General features: G+C 56.1%; 4 protein-coding genes across 4 annotated transcripts; 2 read left to right on the top strand and 2 right to left on the bottom strand.

The window, feature by feature from the left end:
- Positions 1–1045: 1045 nt before the first annotated feature.
- On the top strand, positions 1046–17230 carry ISF_00383 (involucrin repeat protein; the record flags this gene model as incomplete). Its single annotated transcript, XM_018843990.1, has 2 exons — positions 1046–15565; positions 15773–17230. 2 exons carry the CDS (start codon positions 1046–1048, stop codon positions 17228–17230), a joined length of 15978 nt encoding a protein of 5325 aa, XP_018708440.1.
- Positions 17231–18728: 1498 nt separating this feature from the next.
- On the top strand, positions 18729–19014 carry ISF_00382 (hypothetical protein; the record flags this gene model as incomplete). The annotated part of the gene is made up of 2 exons (XM_018843989.1): positions 18729–18827; positions 18928–19014. The coding sequence occupies 2 exons, from the start codon at positions 18729–18731 to the stop codon at positions 19012–19014; spliced, it is 186 nt and encodes a 61-aa protein (XP_018708439.1).
- A 604-nt stretch (positions 19015–19618) lies between these two features.
- On the bottom strand, positions 19619–21181 carry ISF_00381 (hypothetical protein; the record flags this gene model as incomplete). Its single annotated transcript, XM_018843988.1, has 5 exons — positions 19619–19911; positions 19944–20126; positions 20206–20569; positions 20617–21082; positions 21135–21181. 5 exons carry the CDS (start codon positions 21179–21181, stop codon positions 19619–19621), a joined length of 1353 nt encoding a protein of 450 aa, XP_018708438.1.
- A 430-nt stretch (positions 21182–21611) lies between these two features.
- On the bottom strand, positions 21612–23315 carry ISF_00380 (hypothetical protein; the record flags this gene model as incomplete). Its single annotated transcript, XM_018843987.1, has 1 exon — positions 21612–23315. The coding sequence occupies one exon, from the start codon at positions 23313–23315 to the stop codon at positions 21612–21614; it is 1704 nt and encodes a 567-aa protein (XP_018708437.1).
- Positions 23316–23683: the final 368 nt, after the last annotated feature.

The raw sequence follows: 23683 nt of genomic DNA, 5'->3' as shown, positions 1-23683 counted from the left end.
GCTTGTCGTTGAAGCTGCACAGCGCGTGCCATGTTTATTATGCCAACCCTTCTGGGCTGACGTTGACGAGGCAGCCAGCATAAGCTGGCCCCATCCTTGTGGCGTGGCTTGACAGTATGTTGTACCTCCACAAACCATTAATATGTAGAGGTACATCGGGGCACGAAACAAAGCTGGGTGGTGGTGCCACAACAGCTGTGGCGCTACGACCAGAGCAGAAGTAGCGTGGTGCTGCTATAAATAGGCGAGTTGCAGCCACGTCTATCGATATGATGGGGATAGTATGAAGTCTAAGAAGTAGTGATGTTGCCTGAAAAGAAAGAAAATATGTCGTTAAACAGTTAGAACCCTAATTTATCTCACAACCGATGCTGAAGCAGCTTAGACCGACGTCCATGTAGCGGTCTGAACAAGATGGAGGACCTGGTTGGGTTAGCAACCCCACTACTCCATGCATTGTATATATTGTGTGCCCATTGTTCAATGGCAGCTAGCAAAAAGATTCCCGAGAGCAGAAGCAAATGCTCAATGGGCAGTCAAAAGACGTGAAATTTTGTAAGAAAAGATTTATCTACAACAGGTCATAGTCACCTTACAGCCTACCTTTCAAGATCTACTAAAGCGGCCACCCAAATGACCTACCTGCAGCGGCTCTAGCGTCATCCCCAGCCACCGCACCTTTGTAGCGGAGCGGCTCGGGTCGAATGGGTCCGCCAGTGCTAACTTTCAGCGGTCTACGAATTACAGCGGCAGGTATAACGCTCTGGTTCCTCTGCAACCCATCAGGCCCCCATTTTCTCCAAAGAAACCTTGTAAGTCCTCTCCTGTGCATAGGCCTCTCTCCCAAAATCAAAACATTTCATCCTCATCTTTTTTCCCCCAGAATTTATCGAGATCGGGAGATATAGAGCATCTTCATCATCTGATACCCCCAATGGTTTGATCCTCTTTGCGTTTCCGTCCACGCATTGAATAGACCCGCCTGGGAACACAGCAGCACCACAAACAGCACGCATACCCAGCACAAGGCTGTTCTCTCGACACCATGCCGCGGGAGACGAGTCGTCAAAGTCGTGACGACCACGACAGGCGCAAAGCGGACCGCGAGCGAGATCGAGACCATGACCGTCGCCGCGACCGAGATACTCGTGTGAGCGACCGACGTAGAGAGAGCGACAGCGACAACCGTACCCGCGCCGCCGACTTCACCTCGATGCCCAACCCGACATCTTTCACAAGCATGCCCTTTGCGGCGGCCACGGCACCACCGCAGTTCTCCTCCCCCCAGATCCAGTACACCGCCGGCGCGGACAACGGCAGCAGCCAGAGACGACGAGCTCCGTCCAGCTCCAGCTCTGGCAGCTCCACCGCCTCCTCGCTCCTCGACATCTCCAGACACTACCCGCAGAGCCGCTACGGTGGCTTCTTCGGCACCTTCTTCAAAGCGCCCTCTGAGCGCCGCCGGCGCAGGCGCAGCTTCGCTCGCGCTTCTAAGCGGCGCACTTTCTACTTTGGCGGCGGCGGTGGCAGCGGCGGCGGCAACACGTCGTCGTCGTCTGTCAACTCTGACCTCGCCTACGGGCATGGATACATTTCCAAGCTGCGGCGCCGTCGCAGCTCCGCTGGCAGCAACAGCTTTCGCCACGGTGGCGGCAGGGCGACCGGGGACGTGACGGACAGCGCGCCGCGGCGACCAGACGGTCCCATGCGCGGCAAGACGGACGAGGAGATTCTCGAGATTGGAAGGCAGCTGTCGGACCTGGCGCGCAAGCAGAACAAGCACGACTTGAAGACGGCGGGCTACGTCAAGCCGACGATGCTGGCGGCCGCGGCGGCTGGACTGGGAAAGTACCGCAAGAGTCGCAAGGAGGCGCAGGCGCGCGGCGCTCGTGGCGTCGGCGGCTCGAGGATCCACGGCGCGTCGAGCGAGGAGTCGGACTGGGAGGACGCTTCGGACGACGAGGAGGAGAGCGACGGCGCGGACTCGGTTCTTGCGTACGGCTCGGTTGTATCCTCCGTCGTGCGGCCCAACATGGCCAGCGGTTCCTCCAGCCACCGCTTCGGCCCCTACGCTGCAGGAGCGGGAGCTGCTCCTGCTGCGGCTGCTGCGGCGGCTCTTGCCGATCCGGAGAGGCGAGGTTCGGTCGTCGATCCCCGCCTGTTTGGCCCCGTCAACTCGCTGCGCGGCATGATCAACACCCCCTGCGGCTTCGGCCAGGAACCGCACGCATCGGCGCCCGGCCCAAGCCCGTGCCAGTCCACCCCCAACACATATCAGACGACCGCGGACGCCCGTAGATACCCAGCTCCGCCTTCCGAGGTATCGGTGGATGGGCGGCGGCCCATGCGGGAGGTCTTCCCCATGCCCACGTCGGACCCGGGCGTGTTCGACGCCGACCTCGCCGCCTCGCAGGAGCTGCCGCGGCGCGCGCGCACATCTACCGTGCCCCTGGAGCAGCCCATCCCCAAGCTCCCGGTGTCGTCCAAGGTGTACGAGGCGGAGAAGTTTGAGGATGCTGGGCGGCGGCATCAGCGCGACGCAGCGCCTCGACACGACAGCTCGACGGCCGGGTTCGCGGCCGCCGCTGCGCTCGGGGCCGTGGGCGTGGCTGCGCTGGCGTCTGATCGTAAGGAGAAGAAGAGTGCGCGCGAGTACGAACGCGAGCGTGAGCGTGACAAAGGGCACGAACGAGACCGTGCACGTGAAAAGGACCGCGACAAAGATCGACGGGATCGGGATCGCGATTCGAAGCGTCGAGACAAGGACTCGGAGAAGGAAAAGGACAGCAAAAAGTCGAAGCGCGACTCGTACTCCTCATCCAAACATGACGACAAGGAGCACAAGCGCCATTCTAGATACGAGAATGAGGAGACGCCCCGCAAACGACGCGAAACTGAGGCCGATTACTACGCCGACTCGCCCTCGTCATCCCGCAAGGACCGAAGCAAGCGGGGTGGCGATGACGCCCACGACGAACTCTACCGCTCCTCCAAGCGAGACAGCAAATCACACACCAGCCGCGACGATCGTAAGGAGGAGAAGGGAAAGTCTGTCCTCGGCAAATATGATTTCGGATACAGCCAGGACGATCGCAAGGAGGACAAGGGAAAGTCTATCGACAAATATCAGTTCGGCTACAACCAGGACGATCGCAAGGAGGATAAGGGAAAGTCTGTCGACAGCCATGATTTCGGCTACAACCAGGGTCCCTTGAGGTCAAAAGCCGATCCTTTTCTTTACCAGGTTGCCGACGGCGCCTTCTCAACGACCGATCTGGCTGCTCCGGCGGCCCCTCCTGGTCGCCCCTTGACGCCTAATATTGTTACCATCGATCGTGAGCCAAACTTTGATGACTACGAGCCCTACCAGCCCTACGAACCATACGAGCCACTAGGGGCGCCGCAGGGGAGACTAAGCCGAAGAGACTCGTTCGAGATGGAGGAGCGAGCCCACGACCCGCAAGACCAGGCCAAGCGCCGAGACCGTGACTCCCACGTCTACGAGGAAGGGGAGCATGAAGCACGCAACATCTACGATCAAGCAAAACACGCTACCATTCCTGTAGCTGCGGCTGCGGTAGCCTCAGCCATCGCGGTGGAGGCTGAGCGGTCTCGCGAACGTCGCCGAGACCGCTATGACGAGGAAGGCTCCCGAGATCGCAAGTACTCGAAGAGAGACACCGTCCAGGAGGAGGCGGACAGGTATTATAGAGAGTCCGTGATTGCCAGAAAGATTGAAGAGGAGCAGATGCGCAGCGAGACGCCCGAGAACGATGACGCCCGCCAAGTCCGAATCGTCACCCCTCCCGAGATGCACGAGCAGCAAAAGACGGTCGGCCCATACGACGCGCCCAACGCCGACGTGCGCATCGACAACCAGCTCTTCCCGACGGAAGCTAGTAAGTATGAGAAGAAGAATGGTAAGCGCAAGTCCAACTTTCAGTCGCGCGACCCATCCTGCGAGCGAGACCGGCCCGTCCTGAATCTCGTCTTCCCCACGCCTCTCCCTAGCCGGGAACCGACTCCCAAGGTGGAGAAGCAAGTGCAGAGGGACCAGAAGCAGCAGAACCCCCCCGAGACGCAGGCAAAGTCCTCTGACCCGTCTCCAGAAGTTGTTATCGGGCCGAGAGGTGACCTCGTAAAGGTTGAGCCGTCAAACAAGTCCGTCTCCTGGGGCGAAAACTCGACCAAGAGCTTCGAGGTAGAGAGCGCTGATGGTAGGAGCGATGCGGAGAAGGAAAAGGTTGTCGAGGTACCGGCGGAGAAGCCGAGGGCACGTCTGAGCAGGGCGAGCCCCTGGGGCATCATTGCGGCGGCCGTGACTGGTAGCAGCAGCGAACCTTCTGGCGAGCCTGACACCGTTACCAAGCGGGTGTCTACTGATGTGCGTGACATCAGCGCCGCAGGTCCTGAGCAAGTTTATACTGTTGAGACGCCTGACCAGCCCCCGGTTCCGGGACCGAAGCCTACTAGCCCGACCAGAAATACCCTCCCCGGATCATTTGCCGATGACATTGAATTTGCGGCCACGCTCGCCGCCGGACTCAAGGATACCGGTTTCGATTCCAACATTGTCGTTGATGACCCGACATACCGACGACGCGACTCGCCCCCCGGTACGAGGGAGGCGGATGGAGACGAATGGAACCACAGATCCATGTCCGACATTGTCATGGACATTGCCGGCAAAAAAGACCACAATCGTTCTGTCGTGTCGGAACCCGCTGGCATTGTGCGCGATCAACCAACTAACGGTAACAGCAGCAGCAACGGCGGCGACGAGTGGGAGGCGCCGAAGAAGCTGAGCAAAAAGGACAAGAAGAAGCTCAAGCACCAGTCGTTGGATCTAGGCGAACCCAGCACGCCCACTGACACCAGCCCCGCTCCAGAGTCGACCGTGACGCCCACGTTTGAGGATGCTGCTGAGGACTTGTCCAAGCTTTCCAAGAAGGAGCAGAAGCGACGCGAGAAGCAGGCCAAGGCACTGGCTCTCCTCGAAGGCGAAGGCCGTGAGCCCCAGCCTGAGCCTGAGATTGTTGAGCGATCCCTGCCGACGACTGAAGGTTCTGCTGCAGACACGTGGGAAGAGTCATCAAGCAAGAAGGAGAAGAAGAAGAAGAGCCGCAAGAGTCAAGATGCAGCTCCTGACGACCTCGTCACGGTCCCCAGCAACGCCTTTGATGACTTGACATCCCTGCGAAAGGTGGACAAGGACGACATTGGATCCACCGGTGTTGACGACTGGGACACACCGTCGAAGTCGAAGCGGAAACCAAAGTCTGATCGCGATGACGACCGTCCACGCTCCGTCGTCGCCGAGTCTGAAGTTTCGACCTCGAGCAAGAAGAGCAGCAAGTCCAAGAGGCGAAGCGGTACAGAAGGTGACTTGGATGGTTACGGCAGCGATGCGAGCAAGAAGAGCAGCAAATCGAAGCGTCGCAGCATCGTGGAAGGCGACGAGTTGTATGGAAGTGACACGGCCAAGAAGAGTAGCAAGTCCAAGCACCGTGATCGCGACGACGGCTACGCAAGTGACACGACCAAGAAGAGCAGCAAGTCTAAGCACCGCGATGGCGATGATGAATACGGGAGCGACTTCAGCAGGAGAAGCAGCAAGTCGAAGCGCCGCAGTGGCACAGAGGGTGACTTTGACGACGGTAGTGATATCCCCAGCCGGAGACGCAGCATGTTTGACGACCGTGACGTCTCGTCCGTGGTTTCTGAAGCCCGTGGAGATGGCCGCCGCCGTGAACGTGAAAAGGATAGAGATCGCGACCGGGACCGAGACAGGGGCGAGCGCAGCAGCAGCAAGCGCTCGTCTCGCAGGTACGACGACGACGACGACGACGCCCGCTCCGTCGTGTCCGTCGCCTCGGCCCCCGGCGGCGCCTCCCGCAAGAGCAAGGAGGGCAAGCGCTCCAGTGGCCTGTTTGCGAGCATCTTCAAGAGGGACGACGATAAGAAGGAGAAGGAGTCGTCTTTTTTAGATAATGCCGGCACCCTTGGCGCGGGTGTCGGCTTGGCGAGCGCTGCGGCGATTGTTGCTGCCAGCGCGTCTCGCTCCCATGCCACTGACCGCTCCTCCTCCGAGGCTCTTCCCGACACTGCCAACGACGGTGCCTCGCGAGTCGAATCTCACGACTACGATACCTTTGACCCGGAGATTGCCCCTCGTGCGATAAAGCCCGCCATCGATCCGCAGTACGGCGACCTGCTCCCTCTCCCGCCGAGTGAACCTGGCAGCCCGAGATCAGAGCCCGGTGAACTCCCGGCCCTGCCAGATAGCCGACCCAACACCCCTCCTGAGGGACACGACATGAGGCGGGATCAGCTCTCGCACCGTCGCCGACGAAGCACCCAGGAGACTCCCTCCAAGTCGCCCAGCAACACGGCCATTCCCATCTCGCTGCGTCTCGGCCAGCGGACGCCCCTCAGCCCCAGCTCTGCCTTCAAGTCTCCTCCGCCCCCCGCTACTGCTCAAGCTGGCACCGCGCCAGACTCGGCGTCCAAGCGCGCGTCTCGCGGCACGTCCTGGGACAGCAGTCGGGAGATCAAGCCCCTCTACCTCCTCGAGCACTCCCGCCACGGGTCCGTCGAGGCGACGCTCGCCAAGCAGGAAGATCTCCCGGCCCTTCCACCTTCCCAGTCTGCCTCGGAGCTTTCCTTTACCGAGGACGGCGGCGTCTCCCGCGCCGAGCTGGCCTCTTCGGGCCTCCACATTGACACCCAAGACTTGCCGCAGCACGGCGGAGGCTCGCAGGAGACGACGCCCAAGGCCGAGTTCAAGCCCGCGCTGCCGTTCCACGATGCCACCGCTGCAGATCCTGATGCGGTCGACTCTATGTCCAAGGATCGAAGCTCCTACCTCCTCGACTCCACGCCGTCGTCGAGCTCCGCACCACCGGACGGCGGCGAGGTTCTCCCCCTGCCGGACGTTGCGGAGGACTTGACGTCGGCGGACGAGCGGTTCGAAGACGCGCTTGATGTGCAGTCGCGTCGCTGGTCGGAAGATTCGGCTGCGGTGACGATGCAGGACGCTCAAGCACACCCGCAGCACGAGCAGCAGGCCCCTGAGCTGCTGACGATGGAAGCTGAGGCATCCGCCGCTCCGTCACTGCCAGCAGGAGCTTCTGAGCCATCGCCAGCAGAAGCCCCCGAGCCCGAGGAGAGGGCCGGGCGGAGCGTCAAGCAGAAAAAGAAGCTCCGCAAGGCTAAGAAGAACCAGCCGCTGGAGCTTGGCGAGCCTGCCTCAGCTGAGCCCGTCTCTGAACCCGTCTCTGAACCCGTCTCTGAACCCGTCTCTGAACCCGTCCCTGAACCCGTCCCTGAACCTGTCTCTGAGCCCATCTCTGAGCCTGCCCCTGAGCCTGCCCCTAAGCTCGCATCGACATCTGAGCCAGCACCGGACCGCGAGCTTGCACCTGTTGAACAGCCAATCCCGGAGCCAGCGCCTCAATCTGCTACTGAACCTGAAGATGAGTTTGCTGGGCTGAGTGCTAAGCAGAGGAAGAAGCCGAGAAAGGCTAAGAAGAGCCAGTCGCTGGAGCTTAGTGAGCCTGTTTCAGCTGAGCTTGCCTCCGAGCCCGCTTCCGACTCTGCACCAAAATCTGAACCGGCACTGGAGCGGGAGCTTGCGCCTGTTGAAGAGACGGCCCCGGAACCAACCCCCGAACTTGCTCCCGAACCTGCTCCCGAACCTGCTCCCGAACCTGCACTCGAGCCTGCACCTTTCGTTGAAGTACCTGTTCCCGAGCCCGAGACCGCACCTGAATCTGCCCTTGAGCCTACACCCGAACCCGCCTTTGTTGTTGAGGAGCCTGCCCCTTCTGTGGCTGATGTTTCCAACATTTCGGAGGATCTTGAAAAGACACCCACTCAAGCTGACGCCTTCCAAGAACCCAAGAAAGGGAAGAAGGGCAAGAAGAACAAGAAGAAGCCACAGTCTTGGGAAGATGATGTTTTGGAAGCTGCTCCAATTGTTGCCGGCGCTGCCGCCCTTGCCGGAGCTGCTTCCCTAGTCACCGAAGTCACCGCCGATAAGGAGTCTGCCACCGAGTCCAAGTCTGGGGTCGAACTGCCATCATCTACCGACGCCGCTGCCAGCTCACCCGCCGATGCCCAGGATGTGTCTACCGAAGCCAAGGACCTTAAAGCTGAGCCGAAGTTGGAGCAAGCGAAGTCTGTTGCAACAGAGGATTTCGCAGCTGCAGTTCCGACTGACGCAGAGGCCTCTCTCGATGCACAGCCGGTTGGAGGGGGTCAGGACACTGGTGCAGATGGCGAGGATGAGTGGTCAACTCCTTCTACTTCTAAGAATGACAAGAAAAAGAAGAATAAGAAGAAGAAGAAGTCCCTGGTGCTAGTTGATATTCCTGCCGCGCCCGAGCCATTGAAGGAGGCTGTGGAAGAAACGCCCGTCATGGTCGAGAAGTCCGAGGAAACACCCACTGAACCGGAGCCAGCAGTAGAGGCAACGCAAAAACCTCTTGCCGCACCAGAAACTCAAGCAGAAGTTGTTGCAGATGCACCAGTTGAGGAAATCATGTCAACCAAAGACGAATTTAGCGCTGAACCGCAGCCCGAGAACATTGCCGACACCCCTGCGGATGCCGAGGGATCGACACCTTCGAGTTATGACAAAGACAAGAAGAAGAAAAAGAGCAAGAAGAAGAAGTCCCTTCTGCTTGACGAAGCCCCTCCTGAGCTGCATGCGGAGCCGGAAGCTCTGCAAGAGACCCCCATCGTCCCAGAATCGTCGGTCAAGGACCTCGCTGCCGAGGAAGCCTCTACGACAGATCCCGAACAAGCCCAGCTTGAGGTCTCAGCCGAGGGCCAAACTGAACCTGCGGATACCACTGCCGAAGCAGATTATTCCTCACAAGCCCCCGCCACGTCGAAGAAAGACAAGAAAAAGAAAAAGAAGCAGGATTCTGTCGTTCTCGATGATACTGTGCCCCCTACGAATGACCAGACTCCAAGCGCGCTAGATCTTGAACCGGGTGAGCCTGTCTCGAACAAGGACGCCGTAGTCGAAGAAACATCTGAGGAGAGTGCTGTCCCTGACCAGCAGAAGGAACTAGAATCTGTTGTCAAACCTGAAGATGAGTTTCCGGCTGTCACAAAGGACAAGAAGAAAAAGAAGAAGGACAAACGCAAATCCGTGCAGTTCGAAGCCACGCCAGACGTTGTCTCTCTTCCACCTCAAGAGGAACAGCCCGCTCCCGAAACCGATCAACTAGAGACTAGAGACGTTCGAGACGATTCGGCGGCCGCAACTCTCCAGCCGCAGGATACGATCTTGTCTACGCAAGAGTTCATCTTTGACGAAACCGATCAGCAGCTTGGCAGCGCTAGCACTACGCAGACAGACAGCCAGCCTCCTTCCGATGGGTGGGATGATGCTCCTGTCTCCAAGAAAAAAGGCAAGAAGAATAAGAAGAACCAGAAGGGTGCAACTGAGGACTCTTCCACCCCCGAGAAGGATGCTGTCGACTTTGCCAAACCTATGGACTTTGGCGATGTCGTTCTAGCCGCCACTGCCGCCGAATCTGACAAAAAGCTCGAACTCACCGATGAGCTTCCTGCCGAGGCCGACAAGTCTCTGGATTCCTCTGATGCCACTGCTGCTGCTGAACAGACCAAGAACAAGGCGGAAGTGGAATCAGAGGATGAATGGGGCAGACTCATCACAGGGAACAAAGCCACGGAACCCAAAGATGATACTATCGTTGCTTCTCATCTAACGGAAGAGCCTGAAACGATCATCGACGTTTCTGACAAGCAAACTGAGGCATTGGAGCCGGAAGCCATGACAGAATCACTGGCTCAAACGGAGCCGCCTGCGGAGGAATGGCCGGTAGCGACTGGCAAGAAAGGGAAGAAGGGGAAGAAGAACAAGAAATCAGCCTCTTCAACCCCTCCGGAGATACTTCCCCCTCAGCTAGATACCGTCGACCCTACTAAGACGGAAACACCTGTTGAGACCGCTCCTGAACCTGAGCCGGAGAGTTCTCCCCAGTCTATCGATGCCGCCGAGGCAGAATCGTTGCGTGATACGACTGATGCTGAGCCAGTTGCGGCTGATGTAGAGCCAGTTGAACCTGTTGCCGAGGAGCTGGCCACTGAAACCCCTCCCGAGCCTACGGCTGATGACGCTGTTTCTCCCCTACCTACGAAGCTGTCTAAGAAGGATAAGAAAAAGAAGAAGAAGCTGGCAGCTTTTGAGGCAGTCGGCGATGATGCCCCCAAAGACGTTTATGAGGCTGAGGCCGCGGCAAGTGCTGACAAGACATCCGAGCAGCCATTGGAGCAGCCGTTGGACGATGCCGCTGAAGTTGCAAAAGTGGTCAGCGTCGAGCCGGCCACTTCAGTTGCCGAGGTTCCCGAACCACCCCCTGAGCCAGAGTCTGCCCCAGCGCAACAAGAAGAGACAACCCCTGATGACGAATGGGGCAAATTGGCGAGAAAGCCTTCTAAAAAGGACAAGAAGAAGAAGAAGAAGCAAGCTTCCGTCGACGAGCCCAAAATTGAGCCCACTGAATCTCTTCCGTCAACTGAGCCTATTGAGTCAACTGCATCTGAAGATAAGGAGGCTCAGCCCGAGAATGTGATTGCAGCTGCCCTGTCACCCGAACCCGAGCCACAGTCTGCTGAACCCGGACATTCGACGCCCGATGAGTCCTTTGATGGTTTCTCCGCCAAAGAATCGAAGAAGGACAAGAAGAAGAAAATGACCAAGCAAGCAGCCTTTGAGATTGCCGAAGTGGAAGCCATAGAATCAACAGGTCCTGTTCCCAAGCCCCAGCCGGAAGCCAAGGAAGTTGACTCTGCGTCGTTGGACTACCAAAGCGGCGTAGAGGCGTCTCAGGGAGAGCACCAGCCGAGTGAAGAACCCATGTTGGAAGCGGATGCGGCTCCATTTACAGATGATGCTGCACAGGCTGAGCCTGAGCCGGTTTCTAATGAAGCCGAGCCTGAGAGCCTCTCACAGCCAGCCGCCGCCGCCGAGCCCGAAGATGAGTCGGCTGGCCTATCAAGGAAGCTCTCCAAGAAGGAAAAGAAGGCGAAGAAAAAGGCCAAGGCTGAGGCTACTGCGCTGGACGTGACCCCTACTGAAGACACCACGGTTGCGAAGACAGAAGCGCAACCCGCTGATGCGATTTCGACCGACTTAACGAAGGAGCCTGCTGAAGCGAAAGAGCCCTCCCCCGAGACTTCAGCACTGGAGTCCATGACAGAAACTGATTCAGGTGCCTGTACGACAAAGCCATCGAAGAAAGACAAAAAGAAGAAGAGACTATCGATGAGCGAAGTCGTTGAATCATCAGATGCCACGCCTGCCGAGGTCGCTGCTGAGCTTCCGATTGAGCAATCCATCGACACAACCATTGTTCAGGACGCGGATGGAGATAGCAAAGGGCTTGCTGAGCCTTTGGTCGAGTCAACGCCTCAAGAGACTTCGTTGGAAGACCAGCCGGCTACCTTGACTACTGAGTCTCCAAAGCACGACACGGGGCAGAAGGGACCGACTGGCGAAGCTGCGGTGCTGCCTGAAGAAACTCCCCAGCACCCTTTGGATGAGATACCTGCTGAACCTGTCACAAGCGTCACGGTGCCTAAGACTGACATTCTTTTATCCGAAGCAACGCCCGAACCCACCGCTGCCGAAGTTGTTATTCCTGAGGCAGTTTCCGAGACGCCAGCCAAGGAGGTGGAGGCTGGAGAAGAATGGGCCAATTCAACTTTGATATCTTCTAAAAAGGACAAGAAGAAGAACAAAAAGAAGAAGTCCAAGAGCGACACCACGCCGCCGTCCGAGGAAAATAGCACCTCGCCCGTTGCCGAGTCTCAAGAGATCGTCGGTCCCTCTGGCACGGATGAGTCTCCCGAGGCTCCCGTTGAGCTTGCTCCTGAGCCTGCCATTGAGAGTCCACCTGAACCTGTCGTTGAGCCTGCTCCTGAACCTGTCGTTGAGCTCGCACCCGAACCTATCGTTGAGCCTGCCCCTGAGGCACCAATCGAGGCAGCTGATGCCGCAGACCCAACTTTAGACGATGACTTCGGCTTTCCGAACAAAACTTCTAAAAAGGACAAGAAAAAGAAGAGAAAGTCTGTGGCTGAAGTGCTCGAGCCGACTCCCCAAGCTCCAACAGAGACGACAGGAGAACCACCCCTGGAGCCGGCCACCGAAACCAGTCGCGAAGTCGAGATCAAAGATGAAGCCCCTGAGACTCCCAAAGAACCAGCCGCCAAGGAGGCTGAGCTGGAGGATGACCGGATAACACGTCTTTCTAACAAGCAGAAGAAGAAGTTGAAGAAGGCCGGTCTGGCTGCTGCGGCTCTTGGGGCTGCTGCAGGTGCCGTTGGAGCCAGCACATTGATCGAGGAAACTCCAGAAGCTGCGACGGAGCCAGAGCCAATTCAAAAACTCAAGGAGGATGTCAAGCAAGGCGAGGTCGAAACCACCCCGGTTTCCGATGCTACCGAGGCTGAAGCAAGTGAGTGGGATACAAAACCCATGTCCAAGAAGGATAAAAAGAAGGCCAAGAAACTGGGCCTTTCAGTATTCGACATCCCTGAGCCTGCGCCAATAATAGAGGAAACTGCAGCTCTGGAGCCAATCATCGAAGAAGCTGCTGCTGAGACTGCGACCCCCGAGCCAACCAAGTCTTCGTGGGCAGATGAGATGGACGATAGCTTCCCTCCAGCTACCAAAGCTGAAGCAATTGGGGAGGACACCAAAGCCGCTGACGAGACTGGCGAGGCTCCAATTTCGAGAAAGAAGTCAAAGAAAGACAAGAAGCGACAGTCTACTCTTGAGACCGCCAGCCCACCGCCCTTGAAGACAATTGTCGAGTCTGCGCCTGCCGAGGGACTAGTGACAGCAGAGCCTGTCGTCGAGACGTCCGTACCTGCAGAGGCCCAGACGCCCGCCGTTGAGGATGAACGGGCCTTGCTGACGAAGAAGGGCAAGAAGGGCAAGAAAGGAAAGCAACAAGCCACTCTGGATGTGGAACCGGAACCTGTTCCCGCAGAGCAGCCCGCAGCTGCCGAGCCCGAAGCTGCTGTCCAGGATGCTTCCGCCGCTGAGACAACGCGAACCATAGAGGCTACTTCCGAGTCTGCTACCCCTGCTGAGGCTGACGCCGAGGACAATTGGGCTTTGCCCGCCAAGAAGAAGAAGGGGAAGAAGAGCAAGTCTACCTCTCCAGCGGATTATCAAGTTGTCGGGGAGAAGACCATTCCTGAGCCTGTCTCTGAGCCTGTTCCCGAGCCTGCTGTCGGTCCTGTTGTTGAACCGACTGTTGAGCCCGTTCCTGAGCCTGTTCTCAAGCTTGTCCCTGAGCCTGCGGTCGAGCCTGCAGTCGATTCTGCAGTCGATTCTGCAGTCGAGCCCGTTCCCGAGCCCGTCTCTGAGCCTGCTGCCGATCCTGCGTCTGAGCCCACAGCTGGGTCCGGGATAGCACCCGAACCTGCCGTGCTGCCTGCGGAGGAAACCATAGACAAAGCTATCTTTGACTCTGGGACAACAACGACTGCCGAAGCGGACGATGAGGGGCCCCAGCCTCCGAAGAAAAAGGGCAAGAAGAACAAGAAGAACAAGTCAATCTCGCTTGCTGACCTGGAGGAGACTGAGGGGAAAGGAATTTCTGAACCAGCGACGGACAACAGTCCATTCGCGTCTCAATCTGAACCGACACCCGCAACAGACATTGATCCGGCAACAACTGCCAAGAAGGGCAAGGGAAAGAAAGCCAAGAAAATGTCCTTTTCAGCCTGGGAAGATTCAGTTGCTGAGTCACCAAGCTCAGAGGCACCAATGGAGGTAGAAAGTGTCCCGTCCGCCGTCCCCATTACCGAAAATACGACAGCCTTCGTGGAAGAGCCTGCCGCTATGTCCGACGCCGAGGTACGAGGCGATGATAACTGGGCTGTGCCAGCCAAGAAGAAATCAAAGAAGGACAAGAAGCGCCAGTCTGCCCAAGAAAACACCTCTATCACCAAGGCTACATCGGGACTGGACAAGGACATTTGGGGTGATGACAAACTTTTGACGGCTGAGAAGTCTAGACGAGCTGATGCGATTACGACTGGTGATGAGAAGCAAGAAAGGCGATATGATGAAGCGGTTAGTGTTGGTGATGTCGAAAGAGACGATTTACCCGATGTTGAAATGACAAGGTCTGTTGACGATAAGTTCAGCAGCTCTGATAGCAAGATGACGACGACAGAACGCTCCAAATCGACCGGTAGTGGCAAGGGGAAAGCCAGTCGTAACTCACTCGCGGCAGTGGGAGCGGCGGCGGCAATTACCGGTGGTGTAGCGGCTCTGGCGCAGATGTATGGGGGAAGCAAGAAAAAGAAGGGGAAGAAGTCTAAGATTGTTGATAAGAGACAGCCGCAGGAGGATGACATGTTTGACGATCCTGCTCTGTGGGAGGGAGCAGACAAGAAGAATGTTGCAGAAGAACAGAGAGACGAGGTTGTGGATGATGGAGTTGACGAGTTCTGGGGCCCGAGCCGACCAGACCCCGGTCCAAGCGTGGCACCACATACATCGGCTGGCACCAGTTACACTGAATCTGGTGACGAATGGAAAGAAACTGCAAGGCAAGGTGTGCCGGTGAATGATGGGTTTGTTGAGAGCCCCATCCTGGGGCTCAATGAGACCTCATTGCCACAGTCTACGTCTGCTGGTCTACTTCGGCGTGATTCCAAATTGGAGGAGCCTGTTGGGGGATTATTCGAAGAAGCACCTCGTGGGATTTCGTCAAGCCAACTATTTGCGGACCCGAGCGAGCTACGATCTTCGCCCACCAGAGGACTGCCTGTAGTCCAGGAACACCCCGAAGCCGAAAAAGCGGCCGCCACTGGCGAGGTCTGGCTGGTAGATCAACCCAACCGCGACAGCGGCTTCGTCCCAGAGTCTCCTCCGCGGCGCCGAAGTCCGAACCTTGTGGACGAAAAAATCCGGGATAGTGGCGTGGATAGTGGTGATTGGCAAGAGTCGACACACATGCAGACACCGGAGGCGCGCAGCCGCGACATCGAGAGACGGCTGGGCCCCTCACCTTTCAATACACCGGTTCTGCAAGAGCCGTCTCGTCATGATGCCTTGCCGCTAATTGCCGACCCTGAGAAGAAGTTACGCCGATCGAACAAGGACTACGGCGGGCTTGCCACAGCGGCAGCCGGTGCGACCATGCTGGCTGCTGGTGCTGCTCATCGCGACCAGGGGTACGACAGTGATCGACGAGCCGTCTCGGATTCGCACGCAGCAACTGGCTCCGGGTCCGCCCTGGGATCTGGACGGGCTGAACCGCGGCGATCTGTGTCTAACACCAGTTTGTCCCGCCAACGGACGCCTGAACCGCTAAAATTGCGGCCTGAGAGCCCAGGCAGCATTTCGGGCCTCCGCTCCACCGCCACACCTACACCGCCACCGCTGAGGCGGGTCGACAAGCGCATGAGCGGAGACCTTCGAGCTCTTCGTCAACAAAACAACTCCACGCCGCCCGTTGCCAACGAGGCTCGTGTCCGCACAAAGGACATGGCCGATGTATACGTGAGTGTCTCTTAATGGATGCGATGCTTTCATTTTATTTAGTTACGATTTTTCATGCCTGATTGTTCCGTCTCTTATTTCTGTTCGTGCTTTCCTTTGTCGTTTGCCTTGGGCTCATTCCCAGCCACTCCCAGCCACCTACACCCAGTACCTTGTCTATACTTGCGACAACTACATGCACGAAGGCAACTAACATTCTCATTACAGGATGGATATGGCGAAGGTCGCTTGGGCTCGCCAAAGTCACCGACAAGACCTCATAGCATGCGCCGTCGCCAGAGTATGCAGGTCCTCGACCTTGAGTCTAGAGTAGAACAGCTCCTCGCCGAGAATCGGTTGCTGACCGAAGCTCGCAACCATGCCGAACAAAACGCCAACAGAAGCGCCACATCTGTTCTCTCCGAGCGCGACGCCGAAATCGATACGCTAAAGCAGTCCCTACAATACCTGCAGAATGAAGTCAATCGCCTGACCGAAGTCAACGAGGGTCTGACCAGCGCCAACGCCGAGCTTGCGAACAAAGACAGCAATCGCTACCCCGGCGTTGCCGTTTATGGCGACGGCACACGCAGCCTAGAAGGGCCGGATGGCGCCTCTATGCAAACTCTAGAAGAAAAAGATGCCGAGATTGCCAGCCTGCGCGAGCAGCTCGAAGCTGCCAAGGAACAAGTTCGTGAGATGCAGCGCCAAATCCTCGCTTCAAAAGCCGGCGATTCCGATTTCCTCAATATTAGGGACGAAGACTACTTTGACAATCGCTGCCAACAACTCTGCTCCCATGTACAGCAATGGGTCTTGCGCTTCTCCAAGTTTTCTGACATGCGCGCCTGCCGCCTAACAAGTGAGATCAATGACGAAAAGACAATCGACCGTCTTGATAATGCTGTCCTAGATGGCTCTGACGTCGATGCCTATCTCAACGACCGAGTCAAGCGACGAGACATCTTCATGTCCATGACCATGAGCATGATTTGGGAATTTGTCTTCACTCGCTATCTGTTTGGCATGGACCGCGAGCAGCGCCAGAAGCTCAAGTCTCTCGAGAAGCTTCTTACGGAGGTTGGCCCGCAAAATGCCGTCCGCCAGTGGCGCGCGGTCACCCTGACGCTTCTCGCCAAGCGCGCTAGCTTCCAGGAACAGCGCGAGCTCGATACCGAAGCCGTGGTCCAGGCCATCTTCCAGACACTCTGCAAGATCTTGCCCCCGCCAAGCAACCTGGAGAGCCAGATCCAATCGCAGCTGCGCCGCGTCATGCGCGAGGCCGTCGACCTCTCGGTCGCGATGCGCACCCAAAGGGCCGAGTACATGATGCTGCCGCCCCTGCAGCCCGAGTATGATGCAGACGGCGAGCTCGCGGCGACGGTGCAGTTCAACGCGTCCATGATGAATGAGCGGAGCCCACAGAATAAGCAGTCCAACGAGGAGATTGAGGCTGGCAACGCAATCGTGCGTGTTGTCCTCTTTCCCCTGGTCGTCAAGAAGGGCGATGATGCTGGCATCGGCGACGATGAGATTGTCGTCTGTCCCGCGCAAGTTCTCATTGCACGCGAGCACGGAAGACGCCATGTGACGCCCTCGAGCGATGCGGGCGGCGCGTCGCTTATCGGTGCCCCCAGTCGCCTCAGCGTGGCCACCGATGCCATGCTCAGCCAGGCCGATGCCTAAATTCGGATCGTGGCATTCATACATACCCGGCTTCTCTCGTCGGCATATTTTATCGGCATTTTTTCTAGCATGTTCTTCTGTTGAGAAACAAATATCTCTTTCGGTGTTCACTGGTACATACGGAATATTGGTGTTGTGCATATACAAAATCATGCAATGGGTCTTATTCTTTTCTGTTTTGGGTTTATGCTGAATATATGCACCTACATATTTTGCATAGAAAAATAACGATGTCGGTAGGACGAGAATACGTGTACTTGGACGTTGATTTTTATAGTTTGGGCTGGGTATGAAGCGATGCTTTGTTTTTTTCTATAATAAGATAGTAATCGTATGATATTTTCCTAAGCTAAGTATCGTGAAAATAGTAACGACACTTAACCGCCATAGTAATGTATAGTACCTCAGGATAGTGTAGGCAAAAGAGGCTTTGGTATTATCATGATGCTACTGAGAATGATTGTCGTGGGGGGCAGTCCGTAGCAGGGTTTGTAATCGCCCCACCTAGATCTCTTCTAAAAAATAGCCCCGAAACTTACTTTGTCTGAAATTCACTTTGTCGTCATTTTGTTGCTGCTGTGGGTATGCTGGGTTCTTTTGTAACTGAGGTGACTAGGTAGGCGTACCTACATAGATACTTGGCACTATGTATTCCCTCCTACCGTTAACATGCACTACATGAGGTGAGTAAGAAAGAGCTCGCTGGGTGAACGTTTAAAGTTATATTCGCCGCCTCGTTTTGGTGTGCTCTGGGAGACCGTACCCTGTGGCAGCCTTACGTTGAAAGAATGGATATTGTTGTCTAGGTGGGTGGGTTGTGTCCTGATCAACTAACCCTATGAACAATAACTGGCTAACCAGCATTAACGGACTGTAATTATACTTTGAAAAGTAGAATTAGCATTTTCGCGAAAAAAAAAAAAAAGATTTGGCATCGCAAGTATAAATAGTAGAGCCACGCTCGCATTCTATACTTCTTGTAATAACACTATCGACTAAATCTCCAACTTGATACTATACCTACAGCCGCTGCAAGCAGCACGTTTACTAGCTTCTAAGAAGCTAAAAGCAAAACAGAACTTATGTACATCTTTTGCCTGGCAGCGCTATGGAAGTCTTTTTGAGCAGTGTAACCATTCTCACTAAAGTCGGATAAGGCTTTTGCGGCATAGTTTGGTCACACAGCGGAGTAGTCGTCGTCATTAAACGCGCCGACGGCGGCCCAGGACGCTCCTTGCTAAACAAATATTACATCCATGGCCGAATCTTAGCCGCCGCGAGGACATTGTAGGAACATGAGAATAAAGGCGAAAGAAAATCCGGCGACCGAGAAGATAAGAGACACCGGAAAGCAGACGACGGCGATAGAATCAAGGTCAACATTCCCTTGAACCTCGGGTTTTTGGAGCAAACATTGACCTTGTGGACCAAAGTCCTGCCAAGATTACCGCATAACTTTACGGCGTGCGAGGCACTGGTTAGCGAGAGGATACCGCCCATGAGCCTCGCCGTGCGCGAGCTCCTGGCCGGCCGGTATTGCCCCAGCCAGAACCGTGCCTTGCAGCTCGCTCGCGACAAGGCCAACGAGAGCTGCCTCGTCCGGCCGTACCTAGGCCGACGCCCGACCCCAGCAAAGCGGCGGAGGCCCGGAGCAGCGCTTCTTCGGCCTGCGAAACTTTCCCCAGCACGTCGACTAGATGGAGGAGCTGGGGCTGCACTTGGCGGCCTACGCGACGGCCATGGCCGACGCGCTCGCCTTCCTGCACTGGAACGGCCAAGGTTGACGCTTGCGACGTCGAGTTTGTCCTGGCGGCCCCGCGATCACCCTCCTCCTTTCTTGGTCATCCTCCTCGCTATCCATCGGCGGCGCCGATGATCTCTCCTCTGACGCGTTCGGCGCTCATAGCATGTGGGATCCTCGACTTTGACTGCTGCAAGCCGCTGGAGATGAGCGAGGAGGGGATGCGTCGTGCGGCGATGTGCTTCTGGCGCAACGACCCTTTCTACCCGCGTCCGGGCGCAAAGATTGAAGAGGATCGACGGATGTGGGATATTTTTGAGGTTAGGTTCCTGGACAGTAGTGCCTTCTTGTTGCAAGACGAAAGTGACAAGATGAAAATGCTGCCAGAGATATTAATCCAGACAATTCGCGAGAACCGGGACACTTGGACAACTAGGGCGATTGATTAATGAAGGATAATTTCCTATGAACTCTCTCTTCTCCTGTTACTGTTTTTGCATAGCGAGCTCTCTAATACATCCGTGTATCTCATCATCACCATTTTAGTTTCCCCCATCCCTGCAAGGAATTGCACAACTGATCCCCGGGATTCCAAAAAAAGAAGATGAAAAATAAAAAGTAGTTTGCATGTCCTCCACTTCCAATACTTACAGCACGACAATCAAGCCTAGTTCTTCGGTTGCCAGCGGGGGGTTTGCTGGCTGAGCGGCGCCGCCGAACTTAGCAAGGGAGTGCTCAGTCCCGGCTGCCTCGCCAGCTTTGTTCACTTGCACTTCGACGCGAGCCACCACGACCAGAGTCGTGGGTACCGCGGCGGCGCGAACCGCTGCTGGCGGTAGGGCCGCCTCGGGCAGGAGAGCTTGAGCTTCCACGAGAAACAGAGCTTCCGCGACGGTCGGGAGCAGTGTCCAGTGCTCGGCTTGGGGCAGTAGTGATTGGTCTCAAGGAAGGCCTTGACAGCCTAATTGACACCATCCATATCCATGGCTATGTCGTGGCAGTCATCAAAATCGATCAACCAAAGAGAAGTCAGTCTCTTCGGAAAGTCGACGTTGCTGTGGGTTGCGACTTCGTAGGTGCTCGAGTTGGGGCGCAAAGCAAGGATCTGACGTAGGTTGATGATGTTTCGCACAGCCTGCTCCTCTTTCAAGGGAGCTACCGAGAACGAACTCAACATCATTAGCATCAATCTTGGTGTGCCAATGAAGGACAGCCATGGCATGCGCCATCCCACAAAGAAGCTCAGTAGCATCCATGCCGAGATCCAGGACTTGATTGGCATGAAGCTGGAAGTTGTGCAGGGAGAAGAACTGTTGACCGCTGCTGTACTTCACACAACCAAGGTAGGGACGAATCAAGCAGTCTTTGCTGGCTTCGTTTGCAGAGATCTGGCTTTTGATCCAGGCAGGACAGTACTTGTCGATCAAAGCCTCCCGGGTGGGCTTGGGAAGGGGAAAGATTCGCTCCAAGCACAGAATGTTGCGAGGCTGGCGCGGGAACTGCTCAGTGTTGGGAAATCGATGAAGGTTCTCGTACCAAAAAAAGCCTCTGTCTGAGGGACTGCAAACCAGAAGCATCGAGGAATCCCGACTTGGCCGCTGTAATGCGGCATGGCATGGAAGCTGGCTTCGACCCGCATTCCCACAATATAGTTGTTCCAAAGCTTGGCGGAGTCGTCGAGGAGAGGGAGCTTGTACGCAAAGACAGTTCCAGGATGCTCAAACACTTTGCCAATGGATCCGGTGCCAATCTCGCGGAAGTCGACCAGGACACCCATCGCAGCCTGCTGACGCTCTGCGAACGAAGAGGCTGTTGAAACAACTGTGCGGACTGAAAGCAAGCGCTTGAGACGAGCTTCGGGAGTTTTATCAGCGTACTCCTGAGCAAGCTGGTCTTCAAGGGTCTGGCAAGAAGTGCCATTTCGAGAGACGCAGATCGAGATGAAGTGGACGCCTCCGAGGCATTCAAAAGTCGACGGTTGCCCCATGGCTACATGTCCCGGCCTGAGCCAGACATTTCGAACAAGGACAGAGAAAGGTAATATGTAGTTCTTGAGTGGAATTTGAGTAAAGATGATTCTCTGAAATGTCAAGTTTGATCTGGGGAGAAGACTGGTTCAAGGGGTGATACACGGTGTTAAATATATCACAGGCGGCCACCTACAGGCACTTGAGAAACACCCACTCGGTTGAGTTCGGATCAGGAGGCATCTTGAAGAGTTTTCATGGTCGTTTGCAATTCTCGCGTCCTTTGCCACCCTGGGAAAGGTTGCTCCCCAAGATCCAGCTAGATTCACAGGCCCCGTTCACCATGCCCCAGCCAAGCGTTTTTCTCCGGGCTTGTGTTTTCGAGTCCGACTTAATCATGATTACCTTATTCTGAAATTAGTCTGTTGGAGAATGGGAAGCTTTAGGTGGAAAGGTTTCTTTTATGGGGGGCTCAAGTGATTTGGATTGAGGTTGCCCAAGCCATTTTTGCAGTGCCATTGTTTTTTTTTTTCATCGAACTATGACGTTGAGCGGACAAGATACAAATGGTCTTATTTCTCTATGGACAATGACGGTGCCTAGGTGACAGCGTCGGGTATCATAAAATAAGCTTTCTATAGATAGCCTTGTCAAGGTGTGCGCTGCTTCTTTATTACCCTCGGATGAAGCGATTTGAAAGAGCAGAGGGTCCCCTTCGCTCAGATTTTAACGAGTCTCGGAGTTGAGACGTGCAAAACGCGTCTACCTTATCTAGACCGCCCCCAGACTCTGTCGCTGACACTCTCCCAGACGTCGGTATCCGAGGAGTGGCATCTTGGATCAGATGCCGCCACCCCTGCAGCTGCTTCTGCATCTCTGCTGCGGCCTCGGGGCTCACGTGGTCGCGAACCAACCCCGTTGCCCACCGCAAGTGCGTTTCGCGGCCCCAGTGTCCCTCGTCGAGATCCAGGGTGACAGCCGCAATGACGCTGCGCAAGACGGTCGGGGATATCCTCCCGACGAGCGCCACCTGGTAGGCGACTGCTCGCCGCGCGCGTCGAATCCGCTGACTCCTGCTTAGCGTGGCGCTCGAGGCGTACATTTCGCTCAACAAGTCAATCAGTTCCATCTTGGACTCGACGGTGCCGCCTTGAGCCTTGATAGCGCGCCAGGCAAACGATTCTGCTTTGGGATATGCCATGAATGTCTCGAAATGCCCCTCCGTTGTCTTGCCTGGTTCTGCACAAAGTAGATGATTGCCGTGCTTGGTATCGTTGGCAGCAATGTGGAGTGCGATAGTGATATCTAACTTGTCGGATGCATTGGCAACGGCGCGAAGCATCTCGGTGCACGGAGCCTCTGCGTGGGCAGCGATCAGTCCCTCAATGAGATGCCACGTCTCACCGATACCGGCAAGGAAGCCACACAGCGAGGCCATCTTAGCGTCGGCATTCTCAGTTGTTGATAACGACTTGGCAAGGAGCGTCCATCTTTGCGGCAGGCTGTCGTAGAAATTCCAACCGGCGACGCGTCTGTGGGCATCTTTGGGGAGCATCCCGCGACTGTGTAGGTGGGCAACTGCGAGTTGCCATATTCGGTAGCCATTGTGATCCATATGTCGCTCGGAGTTGGTTTTGTATATCTTAATGAATGATTCCGTACTTAGGCGTGCATCGTAGGCCTGAATGAGGAGCCAGGCGAATGAAACTCTCATTCTTGTGTCCGTATCGCATCGTGCATTACGAACATACTTGTTCATCCTGGTGAACAACGCAAGCCTTTGGCTGTCGTTAAGCTGCCCGAGGGCACTTCCAATCTTTGCACAGCACCATTGCCAAGCCGGGTTGCGATGATCTCTAGTCGCCTGTGACTGGACGAATGTCTTCGTGTATGTGAAAAGGGTATCGTCGGAGATGGTTGCCCTGACGGACTCGGGCATCGTGGTAAGTAACCTGTTGAAGCAGCTCACGTCGTGAAATCGGCCGTTGATAGCCGCGACAAACTTGAACATTGCTGCCCACATCTCGTCTGGTACAGCATGAGGTCTGCTCAGTTGCGTAGCCTCCAAAGCTTCTGCGATAGAGGACCGGATCATGGAGAACACCTTGCCACTGATCCCCATATCTGTGATGACTTGGAGCGAAGCTGAATCAAAAGGACTCAATGCCACCAGCATGTCTTCCGTAGATACATGTCCAATCAAAATGCCCTCCTGTACCGTCACACAGAAGGTCTGACAGATGTCTAAAGCTGCTTTCGTATCGCTGGTGGTAAGAGAGGATATACGGAGGCGCAAGTTCTCTGTGGTTTCTGAAAAGCTGGGGTATTCATCGATCTCCCTTGGAGGTAGGATGAACGGCTTGTCGGCGTCTGACATTTCCAGCCATTTAAGAAATTTGCCCCATAGATTTGGTATCGATATTTGGCGAGAATTGATCCGTCGCTCTTCGGGGGTCGTGGGCGGAAACCACTGCAACGTCGCGTTCGAAAGGTCTTCGATGTGCCAGGTCGGTGCGGGGTGCGCATGGGGGTGCATGGCGCCGGTGAGGGTTCGCTTCCCGAGTCGCCGTCTGCTCTCTAGCGGCCCTCTATGTGACATTATACGTCGACGTTGAGATGCAATGCGTTGCGGGTGTCGCTCAATGGTATGGCGAAGCATCTTGTCGGCGACTGAGGCATGATGGCGGCTTGCCGCAAGACCGGCAGCGCGCCCGCAGGGCGCATGGTATTGTGCTGCCATTTCGG

Source organism: Cordyceps fumosorosea (assembly GCF_001636725.1).
Source record: "Cordyceps fumosorosea ARSEF 2679 chromosome Unknown scaffold_1, whole genome shotgun sequence".
Taxonomy (NCBI): Eukaryota; Fungi; Ascomycota; class Sordariomycetes; order Hypocreales; family Cordycipitaceae; genus Cordyceps; species Cordyceps fumosorosea.
This window is presented reverse-complemented; position numbering and strand designations above follow the sequence as displayed.